This window comes from Lynx canadensis, chromosome B4, assembly GCF_007474595.2.
Source record: "Lynx canadensis isolate LIC74 chromosome B4, mLynCan4.pri.v2, whole genome shotgun sequence".
Taxonomy (NCBI): domain Eukaryota; kingdom Metazoa; phylum Chordata; class Mammalia; order Carnivora; family Felidae; genus Lynx; species Lynx canadensis.
Genome location: NC_044309.1, coordinates 46,975,058 through 46,996,853, shown reverse-complemented (window position 1 = coordinate 46,996,853; position 21,796 = coordinate 46,975,058). Strand labels below are relative to the sequence as shown.

The window sequence follows — 21,796 nt, the reverse complement described above, 5'->3', positions numbered from 1 at the left end:
TCCCAGGACCTTTCCTAGCTCCCCTGCCTTTATCCCCTTCTTCTAGAACAGCTAGAATACAAAATCTATAGCAGTGGGCTTCACTTTGACCTTTATCTTGGCTAGCTGATAGTCACTGAGATTCCTGGGGCCAAATCTGCATGAGTTTCTCAACACCTATTGAACATTTATTGAATGTGTCTGTTGTGAGACTCTTCACATTTGTTTATATTTTTAATCATCATACCCACCCTTTAAGCTAGATATTATTAACATTATTTTACAGATGAGGAGAATCATGTAACAGTTAAGCAAATTCACTGACATCCTACAACTAGGAAGTGAGGGCATCGGGATTTGATCTAGGAAGAACTGACCCCATAAACCTGCAGCGGTCCCATTTAACTGCACTGACCGAGCCCCGTGTGCCTGCGTGTGCCTCTAGAGGTGTTGGCCTGAGGCGGCAGAAGACCGTCAAACCCCCGGTCATGGGGGCCCTTTCTGCCCTGACCTCTCGGATTCTCGAGAGGGTGATTGGACCACAGAGGGTGGCTAGACCACTCTCGATCCAGCTGTAAGTGCACAGGAACATAGAAGGGACTCTGTTCACTCGAATCTAAGAGATTGTTCAGCACAGGCTCTGTTGCCTTTGTTTCTGAACTCATTTCTTACACATTTAAAAGCCACTTACTTATTGAGGGTTGACTAGATGAACGAATCAAATGGACATAGAATGTTCTTGGATGCGGAGTTTCTCTCTTTTAGGAAGAAACCAATGGACTTACCCAAGCCAGCCAGAAAGGAAAAGATCTCACTCTCAGGAACCTTCCCTTCAGCGGAAAGGAAGGCAGAGAGGAAAGAATTGGAGAGGAGGGAAATGTGCCCTGCTGCATCCCTCTGTCTTCATCTTAGGACGGAAGTAAGGCAAGAACACTTATTGACTGTTTCTGAGGCATCTGTGGCCTTGGGGTAGACCATGAGTAGCTTAAGTTCTACAAACCACCTTGATATTAAAACTGCCAAATGCTTAATTCCCTAACACTTGCTCACACATCTCCTAGCTTATCACTAGCACTACAGCGTGTTCTGAGTTAAGTACAAGCCAGTTCAGTTTCTTGCAAGAACTGATTGCCAACAGACCCCGAGACAGCTGGGACTCAGCCTTTTTTGGACTGAGTACAAAAGAGATGTTGAGCTGGGTGTCATTGTGGTACTAAAGAAAGAATGCTAGGATGTCTAATGATGTCTCCTAGTGGCCTCAAACACAAATTGAACAAGATGGCTAACAGCATTGCGTTATGAAGGACACTGCAGCCGTGGACCTCCCGGGCACAGGAACCTCCGGGGAATGAGCCTTTTCTTGCTCCCAGAAAAAAAAAAAAAAAAAAAATTGCAGCTGAGCGCACAAGGTTCCCACTCACATGCCTGTACATGACACACCCACCCATCGCTGCAGACACACGCGCACACCGCAGAGGGTGCAGATGCCGCTTTGACTTGGAGCACTGAGCAATTTTCTGCTTTTTCCTTTTCTCCTTATAAAAGGGCGTCAAATTAATTGCGGCCAATTATGTACAAATCCCTTTCTCTCTGCCAATCAGGGCTGCCTGAACGGGCAAGAGGCGCTCTCACCTGCTTCATTATGCAAATTGATATTCAAACGTGGAAGAACAATGCAGCCTTCAGCACAGCAGTGATTCCAGGTTGCTAATGACAAGAGGCTGCTGCCCAGAGGAGTCTGTTCTAATCCTCTGCTGCTGACAGGAGAAGGCTGAGAAGGCTTCCCGTGGAGATGGGGCAGAGTCAAAGTCAGCACCGGCTCCCAGAGCACCTGTTACCCCCGTGCAACTCAGGCCCCCACGCAGAGGGTCACCACTAGGTCTGACAAGATTCGGGATGACTTGGAGCCCAAACAGTGTAGACCAAGCAGCCTGATTTCCTTAAATACCCCTGCGGTCTGACAGCCATAAATACATGGTACGGGACATGGTGGGCATCTGTAAGCATGGGGTCAGGTGTGGCCCTCAAAGTACCAATACTCAGAATGCCTGCGGTCAGGGGCAAGTCCACCATGCAGAGTACACAAAAAAAAAAAAAACAAAAAAAAAAAACGATCCACACACCCAGAGGAAGAAGTCAGTGAACACTGAGGTCTCACGTTGCGAGATTAATTTATTTGGAAAAGGCCTGTGCCGTTCAGCCATTCGTTCATTCAGGAGCCACCATATGCAGAGAAAGAGATACTTTATTCCCCACTAATGACGGTTGTGAGAACTTCTCTAATAGCTGCCTCTAATATTCCACACTTCGGAATCTCCTCTTGAGTTGGAATTGCAATCCCTCCTCTCCACCCCAAGTCGTGGAAAAGAGGCTTTTAACACAAGTAGGTGATCGTCACTCTGGTCCCCTCTGCTAGGGATGGTAGAGCCACACACAGCACACAGCAGAGGGGGGCATTCTGCTCGGCGGCTGTGGTTTCACTGACCTGGGCTGGGGCTAGGAGTTTGGTGCTGCGAAGCCGGGCGGCTTTCTAGCTCCCTGGAATAGTCTTCATAACGCGACTTCAGTTTTTTGATTTGAGGTGTCATGAAATCACACATCATTCTGTACACCCATGTTCCAGGACAAGTCCCCCCCAGGTTACAGGTGACCCAGACACGCAGCCATTCTGCCACTACCACCCCCTTCTTTGGCACTACAGGACTCTATGAGAGCAGCCGTGTGCACATGAAAATAACATGACATCTGGGGGCACCTGGGTGGCTCGGTCGCTGGGGCATCGGACTCTTGATTTCGGCTCAGGTCATGATCCCAGGGTTGTGGGATCAAGCCCCGTGTCAGGTCAGGCTCAGCACTGAGCATGGAGCCTGCTTAAGATTCTCTCTCTCTCTCTCTCTCTCTCTCTCTCTCTCTCTCCCCCCCCACCCCTGCCCCTATCCTCTACTCTCTCTCTCTCAAAAACAAAACAAAACAACCATGACATCCTCACAACAGCTAAGGATGTGTGGTTCACTTGTCAAAAACCCCTGAAAGAAAGTAGTTCGTAAGGCAGTGCATGAGCTGGGCCAATCGGTCTGAGCGACCACTACCTTCTAATGGAATGGTTTCATGTGCTTATATTTGTAGTTTAAACATTTATATAGAAAACAAAAAGTTTTACACAATCAGCTTCTTAAAATGCAAATATCTTCGGGATGTTGAGTGATGATTTAATCACTTTTTTTTTTTCTTTTTTTAGACTGTCTCCCTCTTAGCAGCTAGACATGGTCTATTTGGACTGGAAAAAAAGGCAGTAGGTTTAATTTTGTGGACACGGATCATGTAGGAAAATAGGGAGTGCCAGGTGTGGATGCCCTGGAGGAGAGCTTAGGAGAGCACCGGGCCCAGAAAGTAGGATCTGAATATTCAAAGTGAAGTACAAGGGTGAGCCCTGAATTCAAGTGAGGGAAGTCTCCTCTCCTTTTCTCTACACTTCATCACCCATCTCCTGCCCCTGCACATCCCCAGATAGCCTACCCCTTTCTCCTACAATAGCCGGAAGCCTTCCTTGTTACCCTCCCCTAGAATCAGTGATCAGATGGCTGTTTCCTGCACTGCCCTGTAACATCCTTAAGGCAACAGACACACTGTTCAGCTCCTGGGACAATGCCTGCTGCGTCTTGGAAGCGTGTTACGTGAATGAATGTTCCCAGAACATAAGCTAATAAGATTAACACTAAAATTCCACTCTCTTATGGATTAAATTGCCTTTAATGAGCTACCCATTTACAATATTGTTTCTCTGGGGAAATGTATTTCTGTTTCTGAACGGCTGATTTATAAATGAACTGTTGAGGACAACCTGTTCATAGGTTGGAGCCGACCTATTAACAGTTGCATTTCCAAAGCCAAAAATAAATTGATCTTTGGATTATGTGTTCTTTCGCGATGTTAGCAACTGTGGCCCTTGTCCATATCAATCGCTACGTAAAGCTACGTGTGTAGCTACAGCCTCAGAGGATGGGCCAGTCTTAAGTGACCATGGGCAGCGTTTGCTGGGCTGGGCGCTTTACATTCTATCTCATTTGCTTACCCTGCCAAACCTTTTAGGCGGATGCTACCTCTGTTTTACAGAAGAGGAAACTGAGACTCAGCCACTGCAAAGTAGGCGATATGGCTGGGCTCCCAAACCCCTCTAGTGTCTCAGTTTCCTAATCATAAAATGAGGATGAGAGTGTTGCCTACGTTATAGCTTTTGTACTATCAAAGACTTAAAATACCTCTAAAGTGCTCAGAATGGTGTCTACTAATCCCTCAATCAATGGTAGGGCTCGATTCCTATGGCAGACCCCTGTTTTGTGCCTAAACCCATCTCACAAAGTCCATGCTGTTTCCAGTAGATGATTAACATATGCGTTGAAAGACACAAACTGCTGCTAATCCACTCCAGAACCCACTCTGTGGTCCCGCCGCCACCCTCCCGGCTCCCTGCACTTGCATATTTCAGTGAGATTCAGGGTGGGGGTGTTGACGGGGGGCAAGTCATACGTCAGGGCTGTAAAGGTGTGCAAGGGAGAATGGAGGGGTCACTCCTCACTGCTCAGAGTCCCAGAAAATAGCTCTGGAGCCAAGGCTGCCTGGAAGAAGGGTGTCTGTCATAGGCAAGAGGTGCCCAATCGTCCTTTTTTCAGCCATCCTTCTGGGTCTTTTGAGAGAAAGCACTTAGCGCACTCCAAGGTGCAGAGTAAGAATTCAGTGACTGTTTCCAAATCTACGTCTGTCACCTATCGCTGTGATAGAAAACAGTTACTTCAAATACGATTTCATTTGGGGCGCTTGGGTGGCTCAGTTGGTTGAGCGTCCGACTTCGGCTCAGGTCACGATCTCGCGGTCCGTGAGTTCGAGCCCCGCGTCGGGCTCTGGGCTGACCGCTCAGAGCCTGGAGCCTGTTTCAGATTCTGTGTCTCCCTCTCTCTCTGACCCCCCCCCCCCGTTCATGCTCTGTCTCTCCCTGTCTCAAAAATAAATAAACGTTAAAAAAAAATTAAAAAAAAAAAAACAAATACGATTTCATTTGACTACTGGGCCCTACCCCAAACAATTTCTTATGGGAGTGGACAGATTATAAAACTGGGTTTCTCTCAAAACCTTCCCTACTTGCATGGTCTGTATTGCCAAAGAATTGTCTTTCCTTTCAGATGCTCAGAAAAAGTAAACCTAACTGTTCCCAGTTCAGCTGTCTTGGAGACTTGGAGAAGAACCTTAGTTAGCTTCACTGCAAATTATTGATGAAACCGGGGAATTTTATAATATTCCTAATTTATCATTATTATCCATTTTGACTAATTTAGTGGTGGAAATTATGTTCTTACTGTCATAAATGGTTGCTATGCTATCATAATTTGTCCACTAATGAAGGAAATACTGATGCTCGCCAGTGACCCCTTGCCATTTGGAAAATTCCCAGAAGGTCGGGTTAGATGTGAGTTTGGGAGAGCCTGAGACCCAACGGTTTCAGTCCCTACAGCTCCTCCTCTCAGTTCCCAGCTCTTCCCATCTCTTCCCATCCCCCAAACTATTGAGGGTCCCTGCCAGCCAATTCCCACTTAACACATACTACCTTAGTGCACCTTATCCTGCATATGTGTACAATGCAACTATAATGTAAGTGCGCTCTAATCAGTTTCATTGCTTTCCAGTCTCACGATCTAATCTTTATTTATTCAACAGATAGACCCTATATATCTGCCATAAACCCCTTACTGGAACAGGGTAAATATCCAAACAGCTCTATGCAGGCATGCTCTTGCTAACCTTTTTTGCCCAAGCCCTGAGCTCAGAGCCTAACCACACAGTCTGTCTCAGGAGTCCTCGCAGCTGCCATGCTGCTCATGGCTAAAGCCTGGAGGCTTGTTCTACAATAAGTTGGGCTTCTTCATCTCAAAGGGTCTCTCCAGAAACCCCTCCTACCCTTGATCAGCTCCTTGTTCAACCTGGATTCTGCCTCTTACCAAAATCCCGCCCCTTTCCACTGTTCTTTGGGTTGACTGAGTCCTGTGTTGTATCATCTGTGTGTTTTTTCTTAATGTAAGTTATTCTATTCTCTGCACTTCACATAATACCTAGTACCTGATAAAAATTAACAAGTATTTATTGGATGGCTACCAATTACCCTAAGAGCAGGATTGCCAGATTTAGCAAATACAAATTCAGGACACCCAGTTAAATTAGAATTTCTGATAAATGGCACATGTGATTTTAGTAGAAGTATGGCCCAAATGTCATGGAGACCCTACCTATGAAGTATTAGGGACCTGCCGAGATAGCCCTGGTCTCATAGTCCAGTGAGGGAGGCAGACACTCAAACAATGCTTAAAACAGAAGGTAGTAAGTACAGTGCAATGTCCTTGGGTGCTCATTTCAAGGTTAAATAAACCCAATCTTTTAACTTTTTATGTTTCTTTAAAATTTTTTTAACGTTTATTTATTTTTGAGACAGAGAGAGACAGAGCATCAACGGGGGAGGGTCAGAGCGAGAGAGGGAGACACAGAATCTGAAACAGGCTCCAGGCTCCGTGCTATCAGCACAGAGCCCGACACGGGGCTTGAACTCACGAACCGCGAGATCACGACGTGAGCCGAAGTCGGATGCTTAACCGACTGAGCCACCCAGGCACCCCTAACTTTTTATCTTAAAACTTGCTCCCATTGCCTTCCATCACTTTCTGAACCTCCTCAAATTTCCATTGTGAGTTCTAGAAAAGAGCACACCGGGACCATAATGCCCTCCTAGTGATACACCGTGGTCCTGATATTCTCCTTCCCACCTACCATACTTCCCTTTATAGGCTCCCTATTTAAATAGCAGCACTGTGTTGTCAACCCGTGCAGCCTGTGGTCCGCTAGGGCGTCACAATCTTTTTGACCATGCTTTTGACAAAGCCGGTTCCTGTCCCTTCTCACTGGAGGGCACTATGGTTTTACATCCTGTGAGACTTACTTTGTATGCTTCCTAATTGAACTTCATCCTTTTAATATCCTCTTTCATCATGCCACACTTATTGTTTTGCTATTTAATTCTCTGTCCCAAATGGCCAGCCATCCAGTCCAATTTAGTGTCATAGCAGATTTAAAGAGCAAGTTTTCCATCCCATCATTGAACTTCTTAAGGAAAATGAGACCCTCCCCTGTGTGAACAGTAAGTTATCTCCCACTCTCAACTCAAGCTGACCATGCCTACCCTTTTACCAAGAATCCCACCTGCCCAGTCACAGGGGCCTCTTGTTTGATAAAGAAAAACTTTCTTGACAGCTTACTTCGGCATTGGCTAAGATTTTTTCCCATTCTGTTAATTGACTCCTGATTTGGAATTTATAGAATAATTTTTTTTTACGTTTATTTATTTTTTTTGAGACAGAGAGAGACAAAGCATGAATGGGGGAGGGTCAGCGAGAGGGAGACACAGAATCTGAAACAGGCTCCAGGCTCTGAGCTGTCAGCACAGAGCCCGACGCGGGGCTCAAACTCCCGGACCGCGAGATCATGACCTGAGCCGAAGTCGGCCGCTTAACCAACTGAGCCACCCAGGCACCCCTATAGAATAATTTTAAAGTAGGCTATCTTCTCTGTAAAGCATTGACCAAGGGAATGTGACACATGTACTTGGAACCATTCAAGGGACCCAGTTCCCTGGTATCTTAAATGAATCGTTGTGAAACTCAGTAATGAAACTTTTAGCTTCCATGTGGGTGAGACAGTATCCCCGGGAGTGCACACATTCCCTCTAATGATATCCACTCGGACATGATTTTACTAATATAAGTGTGAAATGGACTCATCTGTATTATTTTCCTGGATAATGTGTTGCAATTCATAGGCGAGCTGTCCTGCCAGTAATCCTGTCCCTTTAGCCCATTCGTTTCTTCTACAAAAAGTATCCTCTCCCATCCTGGAATGAAATACACCTTGGGTTTCATTTTAAGTAGAAAAGTATATCTGATGAAAACTTGAAATTGTCCCTCTGAAAGTTCACATCAGACCAAGATGGTGGGGTTACATTCAAAGAGGAAGGCACTTATCAACTGTATATTGTTGGAGGCAAAAGTTCCCAGGAAACAGTGACACCGTGTCCCTTAAAGGCAGTCTGAGCCCGGGATATCCTGTAGGCAGGCCACCAAAGCATCTGATCTAACATCTGGAAGACGCTCTAAAATAAGTTTATTTATCTCTCTGGTTTTCTATCTTTTTTTTTTCCTTAATAGAAATTATATGTTACATGATGTGACATACTAATGGTATTTAACATATTTATAATGTTCGTCTCTCCCTACTATACTGTAATCTCTCTAAGGACAAGATGTTTTGTCTCTGTTCACTGGTACATCCACAGTAGCTATATAGAGCCTTGCAAATATAGGTGCTCAAATATTTGTTGAAGAACAGATTGAATAATCATTTAGTCAATGAATGAATGTATGCCTCAGATAGTTACATAATTCGTATAGTGTTCACAGGATTAGCCAGTGCGTTTCTTTCTTTATTAGCCATTTGGATTTGAGAAACAGTGGAAGGTAGTTTCGTAAACTAATGGGTTGGGGGTAGGTAATGTAGATAAGAAATATTTGACATTTATAGTAGCAGACAGGGTTTGCTCATCTTGTGGTTTCTACTCCCAAGTCATCCAAATTGAGCAGGCAGTATTGAAGAAGAATGGTGAATAAATGGGGGTCTCCAACCGCACTGCTATTGTGGTTTGTCGGCTCTTAAATTATAAAGTGATTTCAGGACTTGTCTTCTTTGAAGCCCCGATTGCTCTCCATGTCCCGTGGGAGAGGAGTACAGTGGCCCCTCAGTGGGTCCATGTGCCATGTCTACACGGTTGTCTCAGTGGTGAGACCTTGCCTTCACAATCATCCAGCTTTCCACTGGACATTTCTGCTTCCCCATGACTTCTTTAACAAGAAGTGGCCAACCCTGAAATATGGCCACCATGCCATTTTCCACTTTCATAGGGGCAAAGAGAGAAATGATAACCAAACAGGCTCATGTAAAGGAATTATTAAAAGTAAAAATAGTTTCTGATGGGGCGCCTGGGTGGCTCAGTTGGTTAAGCGTCCAACTTCAACTCAGGTCATGATCTTGCAGTTCGCAAGTTTGAGCCCCACGTTGGGCTTTGTGCTGACCGCTCGCAGCCTGGAGCCTGCTTCAGATTCTGTGTCTCCCTCTCTCTCTGCCCCTTCCCCACACACGTTCTGTCTCTCTGTCTCAAAAAGAAACATTAAATTTTTTTTTAAAAAAGGTAAAAATAGTTTCTGAGATTTTCCTGGAGTAAATATATGTTAAATGTCACCTCTTAAACCATCTGTGATCTTCTGTGTCTAAATCCCTGCATAAGCATCCACATCCCAGTACCAGGACACAAAGCAGATACTTACTGAATATGTCTGAATGGAGGGTAACCCGAGAAAGGAACGCGAATTAACATAGTTCAGAATGATTTTCAACGCAATGGTTGAAAGTAAAAGGGCTTTTTTGGCTTGCCCTCAGTCAGCTGGCAAAATTAAATTCCATTCCTCTGCCCTATGGCTGTTGATCTTTTACTTTTGTAGCCATCACCTTAGAATAATTGTGTTACCATTGTAATTGGAGGCCCATTAAGGATGTCGTAGGCACATTGAACTATTACATGTCAAAGCATGGTGTGGCTCTGGCCGCATTGCAGATGCCGACTGGGCGCTCAGTACGTGTGTGGTAACAGGAGGAAGGAAGGAAAGGAGGGGACAGGAGCAGGGAATGGCTATTTGGTCTTGGAGAGTTAATAAAACTGTCCAGGCCTCTGTTTCTGGCTGCGAACAGGGAAGAAGTCTCTCAGTGGGCATTTCTCAAACTGTGTTTCACAGCCCACTAATGTTCTGGGAAACATAATGGGTATTCTTTTTAAAAATCCATGGCAGAATATGTTTGGGAAAGTTCTGTGTCAGGTTTAATAAGTTTCTTTACCAAAGGACTCATCAGAACCCTCCCCTGAGAGGGTCCACTGTGAACCCCAGAAAGGGAGGCAGTAGGCACTGTGGGCTCACTAAGGCCCCCTCCCAGCACTGACATTCTATAAACTGGAGTGCCCCCCGCATAAGGCTGACTTTATTGACCAAAGCCGTAAGTTCTGCTGTGCTGTAAATGGGTCACAATGTGACCGTGTGTGCACATGCTGGCATTTCCATTTCTCGGTTTGGAACTGATGGATCTGATTGATTGCCAGGAAGGCAGAGGTGTGTCTGTCCCCCCTGACGTGCCTCTCCCTGGATCCTTACTTGCCCTCGGCCCTGCCTGGCATAGTCCATTGGCAGCCCTACCCCTGCCCTACCCCTGCCCCAGCTTCGTGTTAGGAACCTCAGCTTAGCATGCTAGCAACTGGAGCACCCCCTAAATTCACTGGGGAATCTGGCATGTGAAAGTCCCGATAGTAACCTTCGGTTTTCTCCCCCAAACTGTGTATGAGCTGCTAGGGCTGCTCCTGAAGTTCCAGAATCCCAGTTTCCATGGTGAATCCATCTGTACCCTTTACTTGAAATCTTTAAAGGCCACTTCTCTTTGCTAGCACCCACAGCTTTTATAATATATCTGCAACAGTCCATGCACTCTCCCCGGTCGGTATGAGAAAGGGGGTGCATGGCAGTAACACCTCGTTGTAAGTCTCACCTAAGGGTAGGTTGAGGGAGCATGACCAAGGCCACCTGTCACACATGGGATGACTTCGGGATAAAAATCAAATGCCATTGTCCTTACACCTCTGTTTCACTTCATCTGCATGTTACCATAATAATCTCCAATTCTGTCACATTTTTGGTGCCAAAGAAATACTCATATGCATTGTCAAGTCCTAAATTTGACAAGCTCTTGTGGGATCTCAGATCTGACATATTTTTTTGAAGGGAAGATGGAGAAGGTGCCAGAAAAGATGTCCTCAGCTAGCATGAGGACAAATTAACTCCTTATTCACTAGCTGTGCCACAGTAGCACTGGATCTAAGAAACACTGCCGTGCAACTTTGTGTTCTTTGTGTTGCATGATAACGCACTCACCAGTAAGGAGTGTGCTATTGATTGATTCATTCATTCATTCATTCGCACCAAGAGCCTCTTAAATTCCAGGTCCTGTTCTAGGCGCTAGTGATACAGCAGTGATCAGCATAGACAGAATCTTCTCCCTCATGTCACTTGCATTCTAAAAGGAGGAAAAGGAAAATGAATTGAAACAGCACTTGTGTACAATATTAGGCGTTAACTGCTAACATCAGGCAGAGGAGGGAGATGGTGTTGGCAGATGAGTTGCAATTTTAAGTCGAGTGGTCAGAGAAGGCCTCGGTGAGAAGACCACCGAGTAAGGGAGTGATGGCTAGCCGGGGCTTTCTGAGCAGAGAGACAAGCGTGCTAGGGCATGACTGGTATATTCTAGGAATGGCTCAGAGGCCAGCATGGCTGCTGAAGGATGGGCGAAGGAGCGTGGTGGCAGATGAGGGGGTGGGATGATGTGGACTCCACCGCTTTTTCCTTCCTTTGTCCTCCTGAATATCCAGGCTGACTTGGATCCTGTCAGGGCTTATGTTCTAGATCTCTCTCATATATTCCTCCCATGATGTTCCCCCTGAAAATAGTCCAGACCCTTAGTCATTTTGCAGTGAATGTCTCTGCTCCAGCCTCTCTGCTTTTCTAGCCACATTGCTGTAGCTGAATAGTGCTACATAAGTGCTGTGGCATCCTTCTGCAGCTTGACCGTGCAGCGGGTGCTGCTGCACGGCCTCCGTCTGTGCGCCAACTCACTGCTCCACGTTCCCATGTACGTTCTTTCCCACTTCAGTGACGTCACAGTACTTGAGTCCCTCCTCTTGCCTCGAGGGCCCTCCCCACACCTCCACCGATGTAAGTTGGCCAACCTATAAGAGCTCCGTCTCTGCCTCCTCTCGTTAGCGCCCCACCCCACCCCCTCATGATGATCCTTGCTCCCTCTGAACTTGCAGAGCCCTCGCCTGCCTTACGTCCCGTTTGGAACTTGGCACAGTCCTCTAGTCATTGGATTCTTCTACCCGACATGTGTTTGCCAAGCATCTGTTTGGTGTGGATAGAACTCTGTGGTATCTTTTATGGTCATGTGAGGACCCTGGGTTTGAACCCTTGTTCCACTGGTTTCTGGCTGTGTAGCCTTATTCAAATGACTTACCACACTGTTCATCAGTTTTCTTGTCCGCTGAGTGGGGATGACCATTCCAGCTTGTAGGGTCGATGGAAAGATTGAGTTACTCTATGTCAGTTGTGTGGTACGTTACCATGGAAGCATTAGCTGCTTCCCATTTTAATTTCCAGCTGAACAGTCATGGAGGGACTGTATCTGTTGCTTTATTTCATATCAGAGCTTAGTGACTTAATGCATGGATTACAGCCATTGAATGTGTGCCGATGATGATACTCTATGGCCAGACATAAGACTTGGCCAAACATGTAAGACTTCGGGGCACAGGTATGACTTGGCAAAGCTAATACAGGAGTAGTAGCTTCTGTATCATCTGCTCAGCTCTCCTAGCTCAGGGCCAAACCTCAGAGAGCTTACATAAACTCTAAAGCCATTACCTGATTTTATGAACTATTTTAGGAAATATTTATTAAGGTTCATATATCTAAATTTTGTAAACTGCAAAAGAGATGACTGTTTTGCTAGGAGGAAAACTAATAATTAACCGAATTCCAGGAATCTGAAGAACTGGCACATTGTATTTCCTATACGCTCTTTCTGGGGGCACAGCAGGAGGGTGGTGACAGCGGAGGGCATGCTGTTCCCTCCACCACCTCCTCCCCTCCAGAGTCCGTCGGAGGAGTCCCAGTTCCATGCTGAGCCCAGAGAGGCAAAGGGCTGCTTCTCCAGCAGCATAGCATGCGGAATTGTGAAGCCGTACTTGCCAGGCTTCTCCTATCCAAGTGCACATTCCTTCATATGCAGACTTTGTGTGTTTGCCACGATGGACAACCACAGCGCTGATATTAATAAGAGAAAAAAGAATAGAAATGACTAAGATATTGAGTGTTTAGTATGTGCTAACTCACTTTCTGGCAGTAACAGAATGGTATCCGGCTCTCCAGGGGCCCAGGAAGAGAACTGAATTAATTTCGGCCCTTTTATTATATACCTGTGTCTTCTAAGTACATTCTGTGATGTTATTGTTATTGCAGTTCAGTCTCCTCTGCTGAGTGAATTTGAACAATATTCTCTCCAATGAATAATTTATAATGAAACGTATAATAATTATTTATTTCTTCCGCCTCCGTCCCAGATTATAGCTTTCATGAAGGTTATAATTCATGAAGAATCTTATACTCTAATCTGTGACTATATCCACAGCCGGGTGGTTCCATGGGGAGGGTCCCGAGTGGCGATCCTGGGCCCCAGGTTTTGAAGGGGAGGATTTGTAATGGAATGTTAGGCCTGACTTCTCCTTTTAGAACATTGTTGCCATTCAGTTTCAAAGCCAATTGGCTTGTGTATTAAGTCACTCAGTTAATAAATGATGGAGCTCAGATTTGAGCTTCAGTCTCTAGAGCCCATAACCCACAGGTAACACTTACTGTTTTACCATTAAATTGTCCTTCAGTGTAAGCAGAGACAGCCTCGTTGTCCTGCGTGTCCTAAGCATTTATGGGCCATGGAACAGTGAGGAAGACTGTGCCTTCAGAAAGCCTAATGTATAGATTACCATCTGCCTGTCTTACCCCTTTGGGCAAACAGGGACCATAGTGGGGGAGGGGGGGGAGGCTGATTTCTCCAACCACCTCCTCCTGGCTTCAAACATTGCTCAGAGTCTGAAGTCAGACACACACACACACACACACACACACACACACCCCTGCTTCCTTCTGGTCAGGCTGTAGGATATTATGAGGGGAGAATTCAGTAGCAGACAACAAAAAGACAGGAACAGTTGCGGTACTTCCTTTATAGCTCATGGGGAAATTGGGAAGATCAAAAGAAAAATGAGATGCAAAAGGAGTTGCCCTTTGGGCAGGGGGTGGAGATGTGAACCAGCACTCCCACTCCTGGGTGTTTACCTTAGAGAAATGAAAATTTATGCTCACGCAGAAACCTGCACATGAATGTTACAGCTGCTCTATTTGTAACTACCCCAAACCGAAAGTAACCTAAATGTCCTTACATGGATAAATGGATAAACAAGCCGATACACCCGTACAATGCAATTCTACTCAGCAATAAAAAGGAATGACCTACAGATCCTCCTGGATGCATCGCAAGGGCATTATTAGAAGTGCAAAAACCCATCTCAGAAGGTTACGTGCTGTATGATTCCATTTCAATGACATTCTGGAAAAGAAAACTTAACGGGGATAGAGAACAGATCAGTGGTCTCCAGAGGTTAAAGGTGGGGGGTGTTTCAGCAGGTGATGGGATTGTTCTATGTCCTGATTGTGCCTGGGGTTACAAGATTCTGTGTATGGTCAAAATGCATAGAACTAATGGGGATGTAGTGTTTCACAGGTACGTAGTTTCAGCTGGGGAAGATAAAAAGTCCTGGAGAGGGATGGTGGGGATGGCTGCACAACAGTGTGAATATACTTCATGCCACAGTACGGTACACCTAAAAATATTTAAAATGAAAAAAATAATTAATGCTACGTTTTACGTCAGTTACACTTTACCACAATTTAAAATGCATGCATGAAAGAATAACACATTTCATTAAAATAATACAAGTCGGGGGCGCCTGGGTGGCTCAGTCGGTTGAGCATCTGACTTTGGCTCAGGTCATGATCTCATGGTTCAGGGGTTCGAGCCCTGCCTCAGGCTCTGTGCTGACAGCTCAGAGCCTGGAACGTGCTTCGGATTCTGTCTCCTTCTCTCTCTCTGCCCCTCCCCTGCTTGCACTCTGTCTCTGTCTCTCAAAAATAAACATTAAAATAAATAAATAAATAAATAAATAAATAAATAAATGTCGATAACAAAACTAGTGGTGAAGCAGGGTATGCATGGTAATAATAATGATAACGGGAGGGTCCTGGGTAGGTAAAAAAAAAAAAAAAAAGCGGTCCCTTTAGATTCTGATGCTCTGCCACATCCTCATAAAAGCCACCCTTGTGTCTGAAGCCTTCCCACCTTTTCCCTCGGGTGCCTTGGAAGGCTGAGTGGCATTTGGGCATTGATTCTTTTTGTGATTCAAATGTAAAAGCAGGCATAATGGGATGAATATTTATGTGGAGGATTGTTAAGCTCTGAGGACAAAAGCCCCCAGATTCCGCGTCCGTGTGGATGGACCCTGCAAGCAGAACGTACAGTATGCATCTCTGCAAGGTCATGGTGCTGGCCGGTCCCAATCTGCACATGCTGGTCAGACTCCCACTGAATGAGAAGAGCCATTTTCAGGCAGCCAAGTGCCCAGGAAGGCATTTCCTCCCCACCCTCTTCATGTTAGTAGAGCTGCTGTCATTTGTGTGCCCTCATTCACAGGATCTAACTCTAATTAACCTCATTGGGCTTTGTCTGGTGGTCAGCACAGAAGCCTGGACCCAGTCAGTATTTAGGAGGGTTTTTCTTTTGTTTTCAGAACCTGCTCTTTCTCCTGGCGTCATGGCAGCAAAGACTTCTCTGCAGACGTATTTCCTCACTCACCATGGAAACTAAGCAGTGTTGGAGGAGGACTCTTAAAGCAGAGGGGGTCTTCCGGTGTAAACCGACGTTAGCTTCCCATCTCTATCCTTCCAAACCCAGCCCATTCACCCCGCCAGCTTACACCCAGCCTCCTCCAAGAAGCCTTCCAGGCTGATTCCGGTCTTTCTCTTTTGAAGAGAACATGCCTGGTACATGCCTGGGCGGTCTTGTATTTTAGCTAGCTGTGCACATGCCATCTTTCATATTCTCAGAAGGGAGGGAGGTAGCTGATGATGTTTCCGTTCCTCTTTACCACCCCCCCACCCCCACCGCCTGGTTTCAGATCATCATGGGAGCTCAAGTCCTGCTCAGCTCCTCTCTATCTTAGTTAGTCCTCCAACCTGTCCTTCGTACTGACACCTCTGGGCTCTTTTTAACACAACAACCCACTCTTGACCCTCAGTTGCCTCTGATAATGATGATGCTGACAGTAATAATAATGACAGCAATAATAGCTAATATGGTATATTTATCATGTGCCAGGCACAGTGCTAATATTTTGCCGAGATTAATTGGCTGAATACTAAGAAGCCTTATGAGGTAGGTACTGTTATTAGCCCCACTGCACAAAAGTGGAAACCGGGGCACAGAGAAGTTAAGTGAGGTGCTCCAGGTCACACAGCTATCAAGCAGCAGAGCGGGGATTTGAATTCAGACAGTTTGGCTCCAGAGGCTCTGCTGTTTCTTCTCCCTTAGAGCATGCACTCTGAACTACCTTGCGCGGCATTCCAGTCCCTTTGTGATCCCGGCTCTGTCTCCGTCTTCAGCCATGTCAGCCTCCAGTTATCACGGCCACATCTGCGAGGCTCAGACAGTGACAAGCAGCTCATGATCTCTAGTCATGCCCAAACTCTCTCCCCATCAGATGTCACTGCACCCCCCCATTGTCGCTACCTAGAAGCCCCTTTGCTCCTCTTGTCCAACTGGAAAACGCTTCCTTCTGGTCTTGACCCCCATGCTGCAGCTTCTGTAAGGCTGTTGAGGACGATGCCCCGTGCTCTGTGCTCCCACCGCTGCATAGGCACATTACTCCTAGCACCCATCATGTTGCTCACTGTCCCTTCACCACGCCAGGCTTGTCCCCTGGTCAGGCCTTTGTGTCTGCTGTTCCCTGGGCCCAGTCTGCGTTCCCCAGGTCTTTGCAGGCCTGGATCCTTCTTGTCACGCGGGTTTCCATTCAGATGCCACCTTCTCGGAGAGGCCTTTGCAGGACAGCTGATCTGAACTTGTTCTTCTACTAGTCACTCTTTTTCTTGTCTAATAGCTGTTTCTGGCTTCTTCGTAGCCCTTCATTGTCACTATTTGAAACCGTCCACGTTCCAGCTGTCTATTGCTGCGCAGTAGACCACCCTAACACTTAGTGGCTTGAAACAAGAACCATTCAGGGTATTTGACTAATTTCGGGGTCATATATTTGCTCAGGGCTTCACTGGGCGATTCTTCTGCTTCATGTGGCATCAGCTGAGGTCATGTGGTAGTCTTCTGGTAGCTGGGCTCAGCTGAAGGGTCCAAGATGGCTTTACTCTAATACCTGGTACTCTTACTGGAACATTTGGAAGCCTGGGCTAGGCTGGGACTGTAGACAGGACTGTGATGGCTCCAGCGTGGTGGCCCCAGGGTTGTTGGACTTTTTACAGAGTGGACTGCTTCCCCTGAAGCGAGGTTCCAAGAGGTCCAGGTGGAAGCTGGAAAGATTGTTATAACCTAGCCTCAGAAGTCCCAGAATGCAGGGGCACCTACATGGCCCAGTCGGTTAAGTGTCTGACTTCAGTTCAGGTCATGATCTCAGAGCTTGTGGATCTCAGCCCCAGAGCGGGCTCTGTGCAGACAGCTCAGAGCCTGCTTCAGATTCTGTGTCTCCCTCTCTTTCTGGCCCTCCCCCACTTGTGTTCTGCCTCTCTCTCTCTCTCTCTCTCAAAACTAAACAAACATTAAAAAAGAAAAAGGCACAGAAGTAAATGTGTACTTACTTCCGCACATTTTATTGGCCAAGCAAGTCACCAAGCACAGGCCAGAATCAAAGGGAGAGAACATAGACCTCACCCCTTGGTGGAAGGAGTGGAAGAATTGGTGGCTCTCAGTCCACCACCTTTAACAGGCAGGGGTCACTTATTATTTGCCTCCCTTCTTTATAATGTGAACTCTTTCAAAGCAGGATCTTATTCTTCTGTAATACTGTATCCCCAGCACCGAGAATAACATCTACACAAGGCAGATGCCCATAGATCCTTGCTGAATAGCTGTATGAATGAAAGAATAAAGGAATGAATGAAAAAGAAAATGAATAGAAAATCGAATGAATGTTTACCTCTCTGACTGTCTAATATGTAAATCTTTTGAAAACAGAGCCTGATTTTTTTCTTCTTCTCCGTACCCTTAGTTCTTAATACAGCCCTCTACACTAAGAGATGCTTGGCAAATATTTACCAAATGAATTGATGCATTTTAATTATTATAGTTAAAGGAGATAATGTGAGTTATTACACAGGTGTTGGATATGAGTAACCGCTACGAATGAATTAGTAATGCCTTATACATAGGAAAATAAGTTTATATATTTATTTAATAAATAAGACGAAATGGATCAGATCCACACTTCCCTTACCCTTCTCTGCAACAGGCTGTATGAGAGGCTCTCCATTCAGCCCCACGACCCTCCAGTCCAATCATCTTCGGGTGAGGCAGGGACCTTTACTCCAACCTTCTAGCACCTCTCTCCTGGCACGGCTTGCCAAGACTAATTCACTTTGAGGTTCTTAAGACAGGGGCTGAGATGATGGTCTAAACAGCTAAGAGGGTTGATTTCTGATTCCCCACAGCTGTCCAGGAGGATCAAGTGAGATTACAGTTCTCTTAACATTCGGCATTGTTTTGCCCTTGTACAAATGTGTGCTTACAGTAATTGCTGGAAGCCACGTGTTGAATCCAGAGGGTGAAGGCAAGTCAGCATTTGATGTGCCAGAAAGGGAAGGACACCCTCACAGGTGGCCCCACTTGCCGTGTGGAGCTTCATTCCCAGTAAGCAGTAGTAGGGACTAGTCAGCCAGCATACGAGCCGGCAGTGGGAAGGCTCAGCTCCCAGAGGTCAAGCCTCAGCTTGTCCTCCAGCTTCGCCATGTGGTCTGGAACAACTTACTTGGTCTCTTTAGGCCTTCAGTTTCCTCACTTGTGATATGGGGAAATCTGTTTCTATAATCCCAATCTGGGTAACTCGGGAAAAAGATTCCAAATTCAAGGAAACCCTGTGATGGCCAAAGGTGACCAATAAGGAATACTGTGTACAATTCCCTACTTAAAAGTCAGACAGAGCTCTTTAATCCAGTGTTGATCTCCTTGGTGTATTGGGGGGGTTTTAAATCCTTTTTAATTGTTTCTTGGGATCCCCCCCTGTTCTGTGGATTTTAAGACTCGTGGTTCCTGGCAGTACAAAATGATACTCCTTCCCCAAACCCCAGAGAGCATTGATTGCTATTCAGGTTAAACAAGTGCCATATAATGCCTCACAGCTTGGGGTAAATTTTGTTACAGGGCATTTAGTGGAAGTGTCAAAGTATTTGGGAGATTATTCTTTCCGTCTTCCCCACAGGCCTCACTGAACATGCAGTTCTCTATGGCCATGAATTTTAGCCAAGTTCAATGTCCAATGATGGATATATTTTTTTTAATTCGAGTTTTATTTAAACCTCTCAAGCTGGGACAAGAATTTTCAAAGGAAAAGGCAGGCTCACTTCTGCCTCTGCTTTGGCTAATTCTGGGGCAGTGCGCTCACCCTCTTGGTCCCCAGAACTGGCCTAGTTTAAGGAACAAATGGGAGAACAAGAGTTTTCCATCTTAGGGAACATTGGCTAACACAAGACAATTTTAGATGTTAGAACTTCATCCTCAGAGAAGCAGTCAATAATTTTGAGAATCCACCATGTGCCAGATACTGTGTTAAGTGGTTTCCTATATATTATTACTAAAAATAATACTTCCAGAAAAATGGGGCTCTGTGAATTTAAATAACTTGCCCATGTTCACACAGCTGGTCAGAGAAGGAACTAGAAGCCAATACAAATTATCTGCCTCTAAGACCAGTGCATTCCAAGGACTGTGCCTTTCCATACTTTCAGTGCTGGCTGGTTTCTCTGGTTGTTTTCTTACGGAAGATGCTTTCACCTTTCACTGTTTAAGAATCTGGCTCTGTTATCATTTATTCCCTTTAGATTTTTAATGACTCTATTTTCAAATATTTTCTCTCCCTTGGTGGCTTCTCTCTTCATGATCTTAACTTTCTTTCCAAGAGTACTTAATTTTGATGAAGCCTGATTTTTTTTTTCCTTTATTGGTGGATTGTGCTTTGGTGTCATATCTCTAGAAATCAATCTTTGTCTAACTCAAGGTTACAAAGACTGTGTCCTGTATTTTCTCCTGGAAATATTATAATTTATATTTAGGCATGTGATTCACTTTGTGTTAATTTCTATATATCTCATGAGGTGTGGGATGAAGTTCTTTTTTTTTTTTTTTTTTGCATATGGATATCTAATTGCTCCTGTACCATTTGTTGAAGACACTCCTATCTCTGCTTAATTGCCTTTGTGACCATATATGTGTTAGTCTGTTGGTGGGCACTCTATTCTGTTCAGATGATCTCCTTATTTTCTCCGTGCTATTATCACACTGCCACAATCTCTATCACTTTGTAACAAGTCTTAAAGTCAGGTATTATAAGTCCTTCAACCTTTTTTCTTCTTTTGCAGTCATCTTGGCTATGTTAGGTCCTTGATCCTTTCTTTAGTTTTTGTTCAAGGACATGGTTATAAACAACATCTGGAAATCTGAAGATAATTTAAAAATTTAAAGTTACAAAGGAGTAGTGCAGAAACTTTCCATAATCTGGCTTCATCAGGAAGTGAGGCACCCTGGACATCAGATTCTATCTGGTGAATCAAAATTATTGCGTATACCTTACATGGATTGCTAATTTTCAAAAAAAAAAAAAAAAAAAAAGACCACACATATAATGACCTACACCAGAATTGTACCTGACATGATTTCAACTTTCACTGATGTTTCAGAAAATATGCTGGGCCCTCGGATATCTTGGTCACTGTGAGGCTCAGTTGTCATCGTTCTAGCAAAGTGGGGAGTCGCTGATCAAAAGGAGTTTGTTTATACATTGCTGCCTGCTATAGAATGTATTCTGCATTTGATTTGGGGGCTACCTGTTTCCAAACAAATGAAGTATTGTCATTGACTGTGATATGCATAGCATTCTGTCTCTTCCATAAAACATATCCCTGTTGGGGCATCTGGGTGGTCCAGTCGGTTAAGTATCCAACTCCCGATTTCAGCTCAGGTCATGATCTCACAGTTCGTGAGTTTGAGCCCTGCATCAGGCTCTGCGATGACAGCACGGAGCCCGCTGGGTATTCTGTCTCCCTCTCTGTCTGCCCCTCCCCCACTTACACTCGCTATCTCTATCAAAAATTAATAAATAAAAATAAACTTTAAAAAAACATATCTCTGTCCCCTTAAACTTACTCTCCGCTGGGGACAAAGAAGAGTACTATTAATTAAGCCAATTGATTCCTGATAGTGTTGACCTTCACTACCACTGTGTGTCAGTGAGCAGATTACTTGTCCTCTTTGCCTTGGTCTTCATCTGTGAAATGAAGGGTGTGGACTGGTTAACCTGGAGTGGCTTTATACAACTCTAAAATTCTAGGACTCTTTTATTCACTTAAAAATCACAACCCTTTCAAAACCAATGAAACAAAAACTCTTAATGGAGAAAAGCACTGTGACAAGTCAGACGGGAAGCCTCTTGAGTCAAGAAGAAGTGGTCTTTTGATGCATACAGATTGCCTAACCCCACTGCATGACTCTGCTCTTAACTATGGCCAACTCTGCACACTGAAGACGGTATTTGTGGTTCCTGGTGCTGTGACATTTTGCGGTTTATGAAATCCCTATATTCAGAGAAGCTCTTGAGCTTTTCAGGTCAAGGGAAAGAGAAAGGAGAATGTCTTTAAGCCCACACAAGTCCAGAGGTTCAGAGTACTCCTGAGTATTCCAAATATATCTCTGAAGTAAATATATCCCCATAGTATTGAAACCAAGAGGACTTGAAATATCTATATCGTCTTTC

At 45.1% G+C, this 21,796-nt stretch overlaps 1 protein-coding gene across 1 annotated transcript in view; it reads left to right on the top strand.

Moving 5' to 3' along the window:
* GRIN2B (glutamate ionotropic receptor NMDA type subunit 2B) overlaps positions 1-21,796 on the top strand; it is a 48,381-nt gene that overhangs the window by 8,851 nt on the left and 17,734 nt on the right. The window contains exons 2-4 of the mRNA XM_032593771.1: positions 425-553; positions 11,725-11,876; positions 18,284-18,339. Coding sequence (XP_032449662.1) covers positions 425-553; positions 11,725-11,876; positions 18,284-18,339 — 337 coding nt within the window. The remainder of the gene's footprint in view (positions 1-424; positions 554-11,724; positions 11,877-18,283; positions 18,340-21,796) is intronic.